At 39.7% G+C, this 15,834-nt stretch overlaps 1 protein-coding gene across 1 annotated transcript; it reads left to right on the top strand.

Moving 5' to 3' along the window:
- Positions 1 to 5,956: 5,956 nt before the first annotated feature.
- On the top strand, positions 5,957 to 14,677 carry LOC139533398 (sporozoite surface protein 2-like). Its single transcript, XM_071331441.1, has 5 exons — positions 5,957 to 6,259; positions 6,496 to 7,227; positions 7,419 to 7,479; positions 7,604 to 7,642; positions 14,456 to 14,677. Exons 1-5 carry the CDS (start codon positions 6,082 to 6,084, stop codon positions 14,520 to 14,522), a joined length of 1,077 nt encoding a protein of 358 aa, XP_071187542.1. The 5' UTR covers positions 5,957 to 6,081; the 3' UTR covers positions 14,523 to 14,677.
- Positions 14,678 to 15,834: the final 1,157 nt, after the last annotated feature.

Raw genomic sequence — 15,834 nt, 5'->3', positions numbered from 1 at the left:
TAGGGAATAGGACTCTGGTCTAAAGTAGTGCACTATATAGGGAATAGGGCTATGGTGTAAAGTTGTGCACTATATGGGGAATAGGGCTCTGGTCTAAAGTAGTGCACTATATAGGGAATAGGGCTCTGGTCTAAAGTAGTGCACTATATAGGGAATAGGGCTCTGGTCTAGTAGTGCACTATATAGGGAATAGGGCTCTGGTCTAAAGTAGTGCACTATATAGGGAATAGGGCTCCTTTTGAGATTTCACCATGGTATAATAGTGGTTAACAGGGATGAATCCATTTTAAAGGTCTCTAACTAGAACTACCAGAACAGTAGTGGTGGAAACACCAGCGGCAGGTCATGAGATTCAACTGAACACCACTAGAGGGCGGTACTGGACTACTGTGAACTGGGATGTCTGCTAGACCAGGCACAACACACCTCTAATGTACCTCAACCAACCACTGTGTGTGTGTGTGTGTGTGTGTGTGTGTGTGTGTGTGTGTGTGTGTGTGTGTGTGTGTGTGTGTGTGTGTGTGTGTGTGTGTGTGTGTGTGTGTGTGTGTGTGTGTGTGTGTGTGTGTGTCTGTGCTTGCCACTGTGCATCCTTGAGAGAGAGACAGAGGCAGAGAGAGAGATTTTTTTTCTTCTGGAAAACACTAAACAAACAAGATGAAGAGTTATCTATAAAGCACTTTTACAATCTTTTTGGCTCTATAACAAAGAACAAACAGTAAAAACATGATCAAATACAAATCTTAGAATCAACTATTAAAGACTACCAGAACCCACTGGATTCTCCAATTACATTGAATGAACTACAGGACAAAATACAAACCCTCCAACCCAAAAATGTTGAAATGTCTTTATTCTTTTGGAACTTTTGTGAGTGTCATATTTACTGTTCATTTGTGTTTATCTACTTCAAAATCAAATCAAACTTTTATTTGTGACATGTGCCAAATGCAACGTGACCTTGCCGTGAAACGCTTACAGCCCTTAACCAACAATGCAGTTCAAGAAGAGTTAAGAAAAATATTTACCAAAATAAACCATAAAAACACCATAAAAACAACATGATAATGACAGTGACGAGACAACCATAAAAAAATGGAGGATGATTGACAGGACAATACTCAACCAGACAGACGATACAACAACATTTGGACAAGCCAGTTATCAGTAATCCTATGGGGTAGCGGGATGCAATGAAAAATAAGGTCATATTGTTTCATTCCATGGGATATGGAGCATTTTCCCCTTATAGTAACGTACAGTGCATTCAGAATGTATTCAGACCCCTTGACATTTTCCACATTTTATTATGTTACAGCCTAATTTTTAAATTGAATCAATTCCCCCCCCCCCCTCATTAATCTACACACAATACCCCATAATGGCAAAGCGAAAACAGGTTTTTAGGAATGTTTGCAAATTGAGCAATCGGGGGAGAAGGGCCTTGGTCAGGGAGGTGACCAAGAACCTGATGGTCACTCTGACAGAGCTCCAGAGTTCCTCTGTGGAGATGGGAGAACCTTCCAGAAGGAAAACCATCTCTGCAGCGCTCCACCAATCAGGCCTTTATGGTAGAGTGGCCCGACGTAAGCTCAGTAAAAGGCACATGTCAAACGTAACCTAAAGGACTAAGACCATGAGAAACAAGATTCTATGGTCTGATGAAACCAAAATTGAACTCTTTTTGGTCTGAATGCCAAGCGTCACGTCTGGAGGAAACCTGGCACCATCCCTACGGTGAAGCATGGTGGTGGCAGCATCATGCTGTGAGGATGTTTTTCAGCGGCAGGGACTGGGAGACTACTCAGGATTGAGGGAAAGATGAACAGAGAAACCCTGCTCCAGAGCGCTCAGGACCTTAGACTGGGGGTGAAGGTTCATCTTCAAACATGACAACGACCCTAAGCACAGCCAAGACAACGCAGGAGTGGCTTCGGGACAAGTCTCTGAATGTCCTTGAGTGGCCCAGCCAGACTTGAACCCGAACGAATATCTCGACGTTCCCCATCCAATCTGACAGAGCTCGAGAGGATCTGCAGAGAAGAATGTGAGAAACTCCCCAAATACAGGTGTACCAAGCTTATAGCGTCATACCCAAGAAGACTCAAAGCTGTAATCGCTGCGAAAGGTGCTTCAACAAAGTACTGAGTAAAGAGTCTGAATACTTACGTAAATGTGATATTTTTATAAAAACCTGTGTGTTGCTTTGTCATTATGGGGCATTGTGGGTAGATTGAGGGGATCCGTTTTAGAATAAGGCTGGAACGTAACAAAATGTGGAAAAATATGTGAATACTTTCCTTATGACACTGTATATTCATTTTAATTCATATTGTTCAATCAAATGTTGATATTTGGTTGCGTTGACAACCAAACACAATTCAATATCACTTTTGAAACAGAATAAAATAGTCTATTAACCTGCCTCCAGCTCAACCAGAAGTTAAAGAATGGGATGAAGCCAGTGTCTCAGATGGAACTATCCAACCAGAAGTTAAAGAATGGGATGAAGCCAGTGTCTCAGACGGAACTATCCAACCAGAAGGTAAAGAATGGGATGAAGCCAGTGGTTCAGATGGAACTATCCAACCAGAAGTTAAAGAATGGGATGAAGCCAGTGAGTCAGATGTAACTATCCAACCAGAAGTTAAAGAATGGGATGAAGCCAGTGAGTCAGATGTAACTATCCAACCAGAAGTTAAAGAATGGGATGAAGCCAGTGGTTCAGATGGAACTATCCAACCAGAAGTTAAAGAATGGGATGAAGCCAGTGGTTCAGATGGAACTATCCAACCAGAAGTTAAGGAATGGGATGAAGCCAGTGTCTCAGACGGAACTATCCAACCAGAAGTTAAGGAATGGGATGAAGCCAGTGGCTCAGATGGAACTATCCAACCAGAAGTTAAAGAATGGGATGAAGCCAGTGTCTCAGACGGAACTATCCAACCAGAAGTTAAAGAATGGGATGAAGCCAGTGGCTCAGATGGAACTATCCAACCAGAAGTTAAAGAATGGGATGAAGCCAGCGGTTCAGATGGAACTATCCAACCAGAAGTTAAAGAATGGGATGAAGCCAGTGTCTCAGATGGAACTATCCAACCAGAAGTTAAAGAATGGGATGAAGCCAGTGGTTCAGATGGAACTATCCAACCAGAAGTTAAAGAATGGGATGAAGCCAGTGTTTCAGATGGAACTATCCAACCAGAAGTTAAAGAATGGGATGAAGCCAGTGGTTCAGATGGAACTATCCAACCAGAAGTTAAAGAATGGGATGAAGCCAGCGGTTCAGATAGAACTATCCAACCAGAAGTTAAAGAATGGGATGAAGCCAGCGGTTCAGATGGAACTATCCAACCAGAAGTTAAAGAATGGGATGAAGCCAGTGTCTCAGACGGAACTATCCAACCAGAAGGTAAAGAATGGGATGAAGCCAGTGGTTCAGATGGAACTATCCAACCAGAAGTTAAAGAATGGGATGAAGCCAGTGAGTCAGATGTAACTATCCAACCAGAAGTTAAAGAATGGGATGAAGCCAGTGAGTCAGATGGAACTATCCAACCAGAAGTTAAAGAATGGGATGAAGCCAGTGGCTCAGATGGAACTATCCAACCAGAAGTTAAAGATTGGGATGAAGCCAGCGGTTCAGATGGAACTATCCAACCAGAAGTTAAAGAATGGGATGAAGCCAGTGTCTCAGACGGAACTATCCAACCAGAAGTTAAAGAATGGGATGAAGCCAGTGTCTCAGATGGAACTATCCAACCAGAAGTTAAGGAATGGGATGAAGCCAGTGTCTCAGACGGAACTATCCAACCAGAAGTTAAAGAATGGGATGAAGCCAGTGGCTCAGATGGAACTATCCAACCAGAAGTTAAAGAATGGGATGAAGCCAGCGGTTCAGATGGAACTATCCAACCAGAAGTTAAAGAATGGGATGAAGCCAGTGTCTCAGACGGAACTATCCAACCAGAAGTTAAAGAATGGAATGAAGCCAGTGGCTCAGATGGAACTATCCAACCAGAAGTTAAAGAATGGGATGAAGCCAGTGTCTCAGATGGAACTATCCAACCAGAAGTTAAAGAATGGGATGAAGCCAGTGTCTCAGATGGAACTATCCAACCAGAAGTTAAAGAATGGGATGAAGCCAGTGTCTCAGATGGAACTATCCAACCAGAAGTTAAAGAATGGGATGAAGCCAGTGAGTCAGATGTAACTATCCAACCCGAAGTTAAAGAATGGGATGAAGCCAGTGGTTCAGATGGAACTATCCAAGCAGTAGATACATATCCTATAAATGTTCATATCTAGTTGCGTCTGCAACCAAACACAATTCAATATTACTTTTGTAATCCAGCAAATAGCCGAAAGTTAAGGCTCTAATACAAACTAATGTAACATTCAACCTTGAAATGAATAACATCCATGGTTACATGTTGAGGCTACAGTAACTACCTGGATACGTTTCTTCCTGTGTAATCTTATATAGGTCATAGGTCATCCCAGCTCTGTGGAGATCTTCATTATGGCTCTAATAATCTGTCACGATTCTACAACAGCATTGATCACTTGTACCGTGGCTGGTGGCACCGTGGCTGGTGGCACCGTGGCTGTTGGCATTGTCATGCTGTAGGGTCATGTCAGGATGAGCCTGCAGGAAGGGTACCACATGAGGGAGGAGGATGTCTTCCCTGTAACGCACAGTGTTGAGATTGCCTGCAATGACAACAAGCTCAGTCTGAAGATGCTGTGACACACCGCCCCAGACCATGACAGACCCTCCAAATCTTTCCCGCGCTTTTGCTTACCGTCTGAGCACTGATGGAGGGATTGTGCGTTCCTGGTGTAACTCGGGCAGTTGTTGCCATCCTGTACCTGTCCCACAGGTGTGATGTTCGATAGTACCGATCCTGTGCAGGTGTTGTTCCACCTGGTTTGCCACTGCGAGGACGATCAGCTGTCCGTCCTGTCTCCCTGTTTTAGGCGTCTCACAGTACGGAGATTGCAATTTATTGCCTTGGCCACATCTGCAGTCCTCATGCCTCCTTGCAGCATGCCTAAGGCATGTTCACGCAGATGAGCAGGGACCCTGGGCATCTTTCTTTTGGTGTTTTTCAGAGTCAGTAGAAAGACCTCTTTAGTGTCCTAAGTTTTCATAACTGTGACCTTAATTGCCTACCATCTGTAAGCTGTTAGTGTCTTAACGACCGTTCCACAGATGCATGTTCATTAATTGTTTATGATTCATTGAACAAGCATGGGAAACAGTGTTTAAACCCTTTACAATGAAGATCTGTGAAGTTATTTCGATTTTTACGAATTATCTTTGAAAGACAGGGTCCTGAAAAAGGGACGTTTCTTTTTTTGCTGAGTTTGTCATTGACATGGTACCTTTTTGTATTGTTCATTCCAGACATGTTATCCATCTGCAAACACGGTGTCCCTGACATGAACAGTACAGATGAAAACAATGCATGAAAACAAACCACATTGATGGGTCTCACGTTACTCTATAGGTCATGTGATCAGTCAGAACAGGAAAATGAAAAGAATGTTATTTTTAGTTCTTGGTGCGAGTTTCGGGTTTTCTCTCCGTTTCGAGAGATTACTTCTGGACACATAAGTAGTATTATTAGGTGTGGCTCACAGCGATTGAAGTTACCTGGTGATTGCAGTCATGTGGTCGTGAGATACCCGTGAGAGTTGTTTGTCCTCATTGTGTGTCTAAAGTCTAAGCTAAAGCCTATCCTCCGTTTTCAGTAGGTCGAGGTGTAATTTATTTAACAAAGGAAAACCCTTTGTTATACCATCACAAGGCAGTTTTTAAAGCATTTCTCCAAGGGGTCTGAACTGAGTGGTGAAACAAAATATTGGGTGGAGTTTTGTTACATTGACGTAGTCCTTTCACATATTTCAGAGAGCCAGCTTTATTGCCTTAGATTTAAAAAAAAAAAAAAAAAAAAAAAAAAAAGTAAGTACGAGTCTTGGTCACGTCACGCCCAAGAGGCTTGGGGCACCAAGAGTATATTTACTGTGCCACTGTCATCTTCTCGTCTCAATCGAGGAAAGCCGGACAGAGACAACATGAAGATGCAGATGTTGCTGGTGTTGGCTGTAGCAGCTTTGGTCCCCAGTCTGTCTGAGGGACGGATCCTCTCAAAATGTGAGCTGAAGAACTTGTTGGAGAAGGAGGCCCTCAAATTCAACCTGACTGGGGGAGCCGGAGTGAAGAACCTGACAAACAACGATTTTGTGGTTAAAAGTAAGTTACATTACATAACCCAATGGGGTTTTTTCCTTGAAGAAAATCTGAACGATTTCTTAAATGCTGTGGATTGGTTTCCCAGAACACAGATTAAACCTAATCCTGGACTAAGAAAAAAAATGTAAATCGAGATTCTCAATTGAAATGGCTTTTTATTCCAAGACTAGTCTAAATCTGTGTTTGGGAAATCGGCCCTGATTTAAGTAACGCTACATGTTTGTTGCCTCTGCCAGTCGTCTGCCACGTGGAGAAGGCCTCCGGTTTCAACACCAGTTTTGTGACTGCTTGGAGGGATGATGACGGCCCTGATGTCCTCCCTACCCGCCCTGTTAAGGTTAAGAACCGCCATCGCCCTGAGCCCCCTCCTAAGAGGGGTAAGAGACACGCCGGGGATGATGTTGACCCTACCCACACTGCTAACCATGATAACTATCCTACCCGCCCTAACCATCCTACCCGCCCTACCCTTTCTACCCGCCCTACCCTTTCTACCCGTCCTGAGCCCCCTCCTAAGAGGGGTAAGAGACACGCCGGGGATGATATCCACCCTACCCACACTGCTAACAATGATAACCATCCTACCCGCCCTAACTATCCTACCCGCCCTAACCATCCTACCCGCCCTACCCTTTCTACCCGCCCTACCCTTTCTACCCGTCCTGAGCCCCCTCCTAAGAGGGGTAAGAGACACGCCGGGGATGATGTTGACCCTACCCACACTGCTAACAATGATAACCATCCTACCCGCCCTAACTATCCTACCCGCCCTACCCTTCCTACCCGCCCTGAGCAGCCTCCTAAGAGGGGTAAGAGACACGCTGGGAATCACTTCACCTCAGGAGAGGAAAACTCCAGCGAAGAAGAGACCATGGGAACACTCTACGGCTTGTTCCAGCTGAGCGATCGTGTGATTTGTTCCTCGGGCTCCACTCCATCGCTGAACCTTTGCCAGATGAACTGCAGTGGTGAGTTCAATGTATTTGACCGATCGGAAAAAACCTATGTATTAACGTGCTAAAGATGCACAACAGGATTATTGATAGAGGAGGTGGATGTTAGATTAAAATGGCTTGTATGAGTCAGTTATGCATCTCTAAAATGGTTTGTATGAAAGTGTCAGTTAAGCATCTCTGTTGGGCTTTTTGTTTCTCTCAAGCTTTGATTGACGACGACATAAGTGATGACTTAAACTGTGTGGAGACGATCAGACAGACAATGTAAGTGTTTGGTTTTGAGGTGGATGTATTCTCTCCAGTTTCTTACTGTGTTAATATACTGTGTTTCAGCACAGACATTCTTATTAACTTTTAGATTGTATTTTTTTCTTCTCCATTCAAACAGGCAAAGTGGTCGCGTTCAAACAATGGCTCTAAAGAGAATGTAAGTATGCAAATAAAAAATGCGTATTTTACATTTTGTAAATACATTTTATTTCCATCTTATCAACGTGTTTTGTTTTTAAATGTGTGAAACATTCTATGAGAATGTTACTTTAGGATGTTCTTTAAGTGAATTTAGAATGTCATTCAGTGAATTTAGAATGTCATTCAGTGAATTTAGAATGTCATTCAGTGAATTTAGAATGTCATTCAGTGAATTTAGAATGTCCTTCAGTGAATTTAGAATGTCCTTCAGTGAATTTAGAATGTTCTTCAGTGAATTTAGAATGTCATTCAGTGAATTTAGAATGTCCTTTAAGTGAATTTAGGATGTCCTTCCGTGAATTTAGGATGTCCTTTAAGTGAATTTAGGATGCCCTCTAGTGAATTTAGGATGTCCTTTAAGTGAATTTAGGATGTCCTTTAGTGAATTTAGGATGTCCTTTAGTGAATTTAGGATGTCCTTCAGTGAATTTAGAATGTCATTCAGTGAATTTAGAATGTCATTCAGTGAATTTAGAATGTCATTCAGTGAATTTAGAATGTCATTCAGTGAATTTAGAATGTCCTTTAAGTGAATTTAGGATGTCCTTCCGTGAATTTAGGATGTCCTTTAAGTGAATTTAGGATGCCCTCTAGTGAATTTAGGATGTCCTTTAAGTGAATTTAGGATGTCCTTCCGTGAATTTAGGATGTCCTTTAAGTGAATTTAGGATGTTCTTCAGTGAATTTAGGATGTCCTTTAAGTGAATTTAGAATGTCCTTCCGTGAATTTAGGATGTCCTTTAAGTGAATTTAGGATGTCCTTTAGTGAATTTAGGATGTCCTTCCGTGAATTTAGGATGTCCTTTAAGTGAATTTAGGATGTTCTTCAGTGAATTTAGGATGTCCTTTAAGTGAATTTAGAATGTCCTTCCGTGAATTTAGGATGTCCTTTAGTGAATTTAGGATGTCCTTTAGTGAATTTAGGATGTCCTTTAGTGAATTTAGGATGTCCTTCCGTGAATTTAGGATGTCCTTTAAGTGAATTTAGGATGTTCTTCAGTGAATTTAGGATGTCCTTTAAGTGAATTTAGAATGTCCTTCCGTGAATTTAGGATGTCCTTTAGTGAATTTAGGATGCCCTTTAGTGAATTTAGGATGTTCTTCAGTGAATTTAGGATGTCCTTTAAGTGAATTTAGAATGTCCTTCCGTGAATTTAGGATGTCCTTTAGTGAATTTAGGATGCCCTTTAGTGAATTTAGGATGTCCTTTAGTGAATTTAGGATGTCCTTCCGTGAATTTAGGATGTCCTTTAAGTGAATTTAGGATGTTCTTCAGTGAATTTAGGATGTCCTTTAAGTGAATTTAGAATGTCCTTCCGTGAATTTAGGATGTCCTTTAGTGAATTTAGGATGCCCTTTAGTGAATTTAGGATGTCCTTTAGTGAATTTAGGATGTCCTTTAAGTGAATTTAGGATGTCCTTTAAGTGAATTTAGGATGTTCTTCAGTGAATTTAGGATGTCCTTTAAGTGAATTTAGAATGTCCTTCCGTGAATTTAGGATGTCCTTTAAGTGAATTTAGGATGTCCTTTAGTGATTTTAGGATGTCCTTCCGTGAATTTAGGATGTCCTTTAAGTGAATTTAGAATGTCCTTCCGTGAATTTAGGATGTCCTTTAAGTGAATTTAGGATGTCCTTTAGTGAATTTAGGATGTCCTTCCGTGAATTTAGGATGTCCTTTAAGTGAATTTAGGATGTTCTTCAGTGAATTTAGGATGTCCTTTAAGTGAATTTAGAATGTCCTTCCGTGAATTTAGGATGTCCTTTAGTGAATTTAGGATGCCCTTTAGTGAATTTAGGATGTCCTTTAGTGAATTTAGGATGTCCTTCCGTGAATTTAGGATGTCCTTTAAGTGAATTTAGGATGTTCTTCAGTGAATTTAGGATGTCCTTTAAGTGAATTTAGAATGTCCTTCCGTGAATTTAGGATGTCCTTTAGTGAATTTAGGATGCCCTTTAGTGAATTTAGGATGTTCTTCAGTGAATTTAGGATGTCCTTTAAGTGAATTTAGAATGTCCTTCCGTGAATTTAGGATGTCCTTTAGTGAATTTAGGATGCCCTTTAGTGAATTTAGGATGTCCTTTAGTGAATTTAGGATGTCCTTCCGTGAATTTAGGATGTCCTTTAAGTGAATTTAGGATGTTCTTCAGTGAATTTAGGATGTCCTTTAAGTGAATTTAGAATGTCCTTCCGTGAATTTAGGATGTCCTTTAGTGAATTTAGGATGCCCTTTAGTGAATTTAGGATGTCCTTTAGTGAATTTAGGATGTCCTTTAAGTGAATTTAGGATGTCCTTTAAGTGAATTTAGGATGTTCTTCAGTGAATTTAGGATGTCCTTTAAGTGAATTTAGAATGTCCTTCCGTGAATTTAGGATGTCCTTTAAGTGAATTTAGGATGTCCTTTAGTGAATTTAGGATGTCCTTCCGTGAATTTAGGATGTCCTTTAAGTGAATTTAGGATGTTCTTCAGTGAATTTAGGATGTCCTTTAAGTGAATTTAGAATGTCCTTCCGTGAATTTAGGATGTCCTTTAGTGAATTTAGGATGCCCTTTAGTGAATTTAGGATGTCCTTTAGTGAATTTAGGATGTCCTTCCGTGAATTTAGGATGTCCTTTAAGTGAATTTAGGATGTTCTTCAGTGAATTTAGGATGTCCTTTAAGTGAATTTAGAATGTCCTTCCGTGAATTTAGGATGTCCTTTAGTGAATTTAGGATGCCCTTTAGTGAATTTAGGATGTTCTTCAGTGAATTTAGAATGTCATTCAGTGAATTTAGAATGTCCTTTAAGTGAATTTAGGATGTCCTTCCGTGAATTTAGGATGTCCTTTAAGTGAATTTAGGATGCCCTCTAGTGAATTTAGGATGTCCTTTAAGTGAATTTAGGATGTCCTTTAGTGAATTTAGGATGTCCTTTAGTGAATTTAGGATGTCCTTCAGTGAATTTAGAATGTCATTCAGTGAATTTAGAATGTCATTCAGTGAATTTAGAATGTCATTCAGTGAATTTAGAATGTCATTCAGTGAATTTAGAATGGCCTTTAAGTGAATTTAGGATGTCCTTCCGTGAATTTAGGATGTCCTTTAAGTGAATTTAGGATGCCCTCTAGTGAATTTAGGATGTCCTTTAAGTGAATTTAGGATGTCCTTCCGTGAATTTAGGATGTCCTTTAAGTGAATTTAGGATGTTCTTCAGTGAATTTAGGATGTCCTTTAAGTGAATTTAGAATGTCCTTCCGTGAATTTAGGATGTCCTTTAAGTGAATTTAGGATGTCCTTTAGTGAATTTAGGATGTCCTTCCGTGAATTTAGGATGTCCTTTAAGTGAATTTAGGATGTTCTTCAGTGAATTTAGGATGTCCTTTAAGTGAATTTAGAATGTCCTTCCGTGAATTTAGGATGTCCTTTAGTGAATTTAGGATGCCCTTTAGTGAATTTAGGATGTCCTTTAGTGAATTTAGGATGTCCTTCCGTGAATTTAGGATGTCCTTTAAGTGAATTTAGGATGTTCTTCAGTGAATTTAGGATGTCCTTTAAGTGAATTTAGAATGTCCTTCCGTGAATTTAGGATGTCCTTTAGTGAATTTAGGATGCCCTTTAGTGAATTTAGGATGTTCTTCAGTGAATTTAGGATGTCCTTTAAGTGAATTTAGAATGTCCTTCCGTGAATTTAGGATGTCCTTTAGTGAATTTAGGATGCCCTTTAGTGAATTTAGGATGTCCTTTAGTGAATTTAGGATGTCCTTCCGTGAATTTAGGATGTCCTTTAAGTGAATTTAGGATGTTCTTCAGTGAATTTAGGATGTCCTTTAAGTGAATTTAGAATGTCCTTCCGTGAATTTAGGATGTCCTTTAGTGAATTTAGGATGCCCTTTAGTGAATTTAGGATGTCCTTTAGTGAATTTAGGATGTCCTTTAAGTGAATTTAGGATGTCCTTTAAGTGAATTTAGGATGTTCTTCAGTGAATTTAGGATGTCCTTTAAGTGAATTTAGAATGTCCTTCCGTGAATTTAGGATGTCCTTTAAGTGAATTTAGGATGTCCTTTAGTGAATTTAGGATGTCCTTCCGTGAATTTAGGATGTCCTTTAAGTGAATTTAGAATGTCCTTCCGTGAATTTAGGATGTCCTTTAAGTGAATTTAGGATGTCCTTTAGTGAATTTAGGATGTCCTTCCGTGAATTTAGGATGTCCTTTAAGTGAATTTAGGATGTTCTTCAGTGAATTTAGGATGTCCTTTAAGTGAATTTAGAATGTCCTTCCGTGAATTTAGGATGTCCTTTAGTGAATTTAGGATGCCCTTTAGTGAATTTAGGATGTCCTTTAGTGAATTTAGGATGTCCTTTAAGTGAATTTAGGATGTCCTTTAAGTGAATTTAGGATGTTCTTCAGTGAATTTAGGATGTCCTTTAAGTGAATTTAGAATGTCCTTCCGTGAATTTAGGATGTCCTTTAAGTGAATTTAGGATGTCCTTTAGTGAATTTAGGATGTCCTTCCGTGAATTTAGGATGTCCTTTAAGTGAATTTAGAATGTCCTTCCGTGAATTTAGGATGTCCTTTAAGTGAATTTAGGATGTCCTTTAGTGAATTTAGGATGTCCTTCCGTGAATTTAGGATGTCCTTTAAGTGAATTTAGGATGTTCTTCAGTGAATTTAGGATGTCCTTTAAGTGAATTTAGAATGTCCTTCCGTGAATTTAGGATGTCCTTTAGTGAATTTAGGATGCCCTTTAGTGAATTTAGGATGTCCTTTAGTGAATTTAGGATGTCCTTCCGTGAATTTAGGATGTCCTTTAAGTGAATTTAGGATGTTCTTCAGTGAATTTAGGATGTCCTTTAAGTGAATTTAGAATGTCCTTCCGTGAATTTAGGATGTCCTTTAGTGAATTTAGGATGCCCTTTAGTGAATTTAGGATGTTCTTCAGTGAATTTAGGATGTCCTTTAAGTGAATTTAGAATGTCCTTCCGTGAATTTAGGATGTCCTTTAGTGAATTTAGGATGCCCTTTAGTGAATTTAGGATGTCCTTTAGTGAATTTAGGATGTCCTTCCGTGAATTTAGGATGTCCTTTAAGTGAATTTAGGATGTTCTTCAGTGAATTTAGGATGTCCTTTAAGTGAATTTAGAATGTCCTTCCGTGAATTTAGGATGTCCTTTAGTGAATTTAGGATGCCCTTTAGTGAATTTAGGATGTCCTTTAGTGAATTTAGGATGTCCTTTAAGTGAATTTAGGATGTCCTTTAAGTGAATTTAGGATGTTCTTCAGTGAATTTAGGATGTCCTTTAAGTGAATTTAGAATGTCCTTCCGTGAATTTAGGATGTCCTTTAAGTGAATTTAGGATGTCCTTTAGTGAATTTAGGATGTCCTTCCGTGAATTTAGGATGTCCTTTAAGTGAATTTAGGATGTTCTTCAGTGAATTTAGGATGTCCTTTAAGTGAATTTAGAATGTCCTTCCGTGAATTTAGGATGTCCTTTAGTGAATTTAGGATGCCCTTTAGTGAATTTAGGATGTCCTTTAGTGAATTTAGGATGTCCTTCCGTGAATTTAGGATGTCCTTTAAGTGAATTTAGGATGTTCTTCAGTGAATTTAGGATGTCCTTTAAGTGAATTTAGAATGTCCTTCCGTGAATTTAGGATGTCCTTTAGTGAATTTAGGATGCCCTTTAGTGAATTTAGGATGTTCTTCAGTGAATTTAGGATGTCCTTTAAGTGAATTTAGAATGTCCTTCCGTGAATTTAGGATGTCCTTTAGTGAATTTAGGATGCCCTTTAGTGAATTTAGGATGTCCTTTAGTGAATTTAGGATGTCCTTCCGTGAATTTAGGATGTCCTTTAAGTGAATTTAGGATGTTCTTCAGTGAATTTAGGATGTCCTTTAAGTGAATTTAGAATGTCCTTCCGTGAATTTAGGATGTCCTTTAGTGAATTTAGGATGCCCTTTAGTGAATTTAGGATGTCCTTTAGTGAATTTAGGATGTCCTTTAAGTGAATTTAGGATGTCCTTTAAGTGAATTTAGGATGTTCTTCAGTGAATTTAGGATGTCCTTTAAGTGAATTTAGAATGTCCTTCCGTGAATTTAGGATGTCCTTTAAGTGAATTTAGGATGTCCTTTAGTGAATTTAGGATGTCCTTCCGTGAATTTAGGATGTCCTTTAAGTGAATTTAGGATGTTCTTCAGTGAATTTAGGATGTCCTTTAAGTGAATTTAGAATGTCCTTCCGTGAATTTAGGATGTCCTTTAAGTGAATTTAGGATGTCCTTTAGTGAATTTAGGATGCCCTTTAGTGAATTTAGGATGTCCTTTAGTGAATTTAGGATGCCCTTTAGTGAATTTAGGATGTCCTTTAGTGAATTTAGGATGTCCTTTAGTGAATTTAGGATGCCCTTTAGTGAATTTAGAATGTCCTTTAGTGAATTTAGGATGCCCTTTAGTGAATTTAGGATGTCCTTTAGTGAATTTAGGATGCCCTTTAGTGAATTTAGGATGTCCTTTAGTGAATTTAGGATGTCCTTTAGTGAATTTAGGATGTCCTTTAGTGAATTTAGGATGCCCTTTAGTGAATTTAGAATGTCCTTTAGTGAATTTAGGATGCCCTTTAGTGAATTTAGGATGTCCTTTAGTGAATTTAGGATGTCCTTTAGTGAATTTAGGATGTCCTTTAGTGAATTTAGGATGTCCTTTAGTGAATTTAGGATGTCCTTTAGTGAATTTCTGCGAGCACCTCTAGGGCTGTACCTGAATATGAACATTTTAATTATCTCGTAGGATCAAGCTGCTCTTCCAGAAGGAATGTGTCGCCACGGTGACCTCCAGCTACTTCTCCAAGTGTTGAAGTGTTGCGATGTTAGACCACAATCCCCCAATTGCAAAAATATCTGAATTGGGCTGCCTGTGTTAATACAGCCACAGTGTGTAACAATTAGTTCTCATCAGCTTCATGTTCACAAAGTACACCGGAATAGAATGTAGCATGTACAAAGAATAAAAATGAACATTACATTCATTTGGTTTGTTTCATTATCTGTTGTTGTTGAATTACAAATAGCAGTTAAAGCAAGGAATACCTTGAATTAAACACTGGGATAAATACGCATGCACCCTTCAAACAGCACATGCACCCTTCAAACAGCACATGCACCCTTCAAACAGCACATGGCACCCTTCAAACAGCACATGGCACCCTTCAAACAGCACATGGCACCCTTCAAACAGCACATGGCACCCTTCAAACAGCACATGCACCCTTCAAACAGCACATGCACCCTTCAAACAGCACATGCACCTTTCAAACAGCACATGCACCCTTCAAACAGCACATGCACCCTTCAAACAGCACATGCACCCTTCAAACAGCACATGCACCCTTCAAACAGCACATGCACCTTTCAAACAGCACATGCACCCTTCAAACAGCACATGCACCCTTCAAACAGCACATGCACCCTTCAAACAGCACATGCACCCTTCAAACAGCACATGGCCATGGCTAGAACAAATACAGCTTTTGTCAAATTTAAGTCAAAAGGTTATTTAATTTTTTTTTTTTTTGCATTTTAGCTATCCCAAACCCTTTTCCTGAGCTTAAAGTATTTTTTTTTAACCTGACAGGTTAATTATCCTAACCTGCTGCATAAGTTCTCCTAACCTGCTACGAAATGTCAAATCTGATAAAAGCTATATCCTTTTTTTTGGTCAAAATCTCAGCACATGGCGCACAGGACCCCAGTCAAGGCCGTCTTCCCACCTGGGTGTTTGGTTTGCTCTTTTATGGGGTAACAGCATAGAGATGGAAAGAGGTCATATAACCTGTTTATTGCATGGACATTACCATTGAGGGCTTCCACCATTTTAATGTAATCAACTGGGTGGGACTTCCAACTTCATTGGCTGATCCCTCCTGGTGGCCCCTGTTGGAGTCATCATGTCCAACCTGGTCATCAGGAGGGATCAGCCAATCGTGAAGATGAAAATGGACTACTTCAAAATGGAGATAGCCTCAATGGCGCTGCCCATGCGCTCACAGAGACCATAATTGGATGGATATAAGGTTACGACATCTTTCCATCTCTATGGGTAACAGACAGACTGATGACTGGTACTTAGTGATGTTCCTCTAAAAGGTCCTACCTGTCCAATAGGGAAGC

This window comes from Salvelinus alpinus, chromosome 11 (genome assembly GCF_045679555.1).
Source record: "Salvelinus alpinus chromosome 11, SLU_Salpinus.1, whole genome shotgun sequence".
In the NCBI taxonomy this organism is placed as follows: domain Eukaryota; kingdom Metazoa; phylum Chordata; class Actinopteri; order Salmoniformes; family Salmonidae; genus Salvelinus; species Salvelinus alpinus.
The sequence above is the reverse complement of the archived record's forward strand: the minus strand, read 5'-3'. Positions and strand labels throughout refer to the sequence as shown.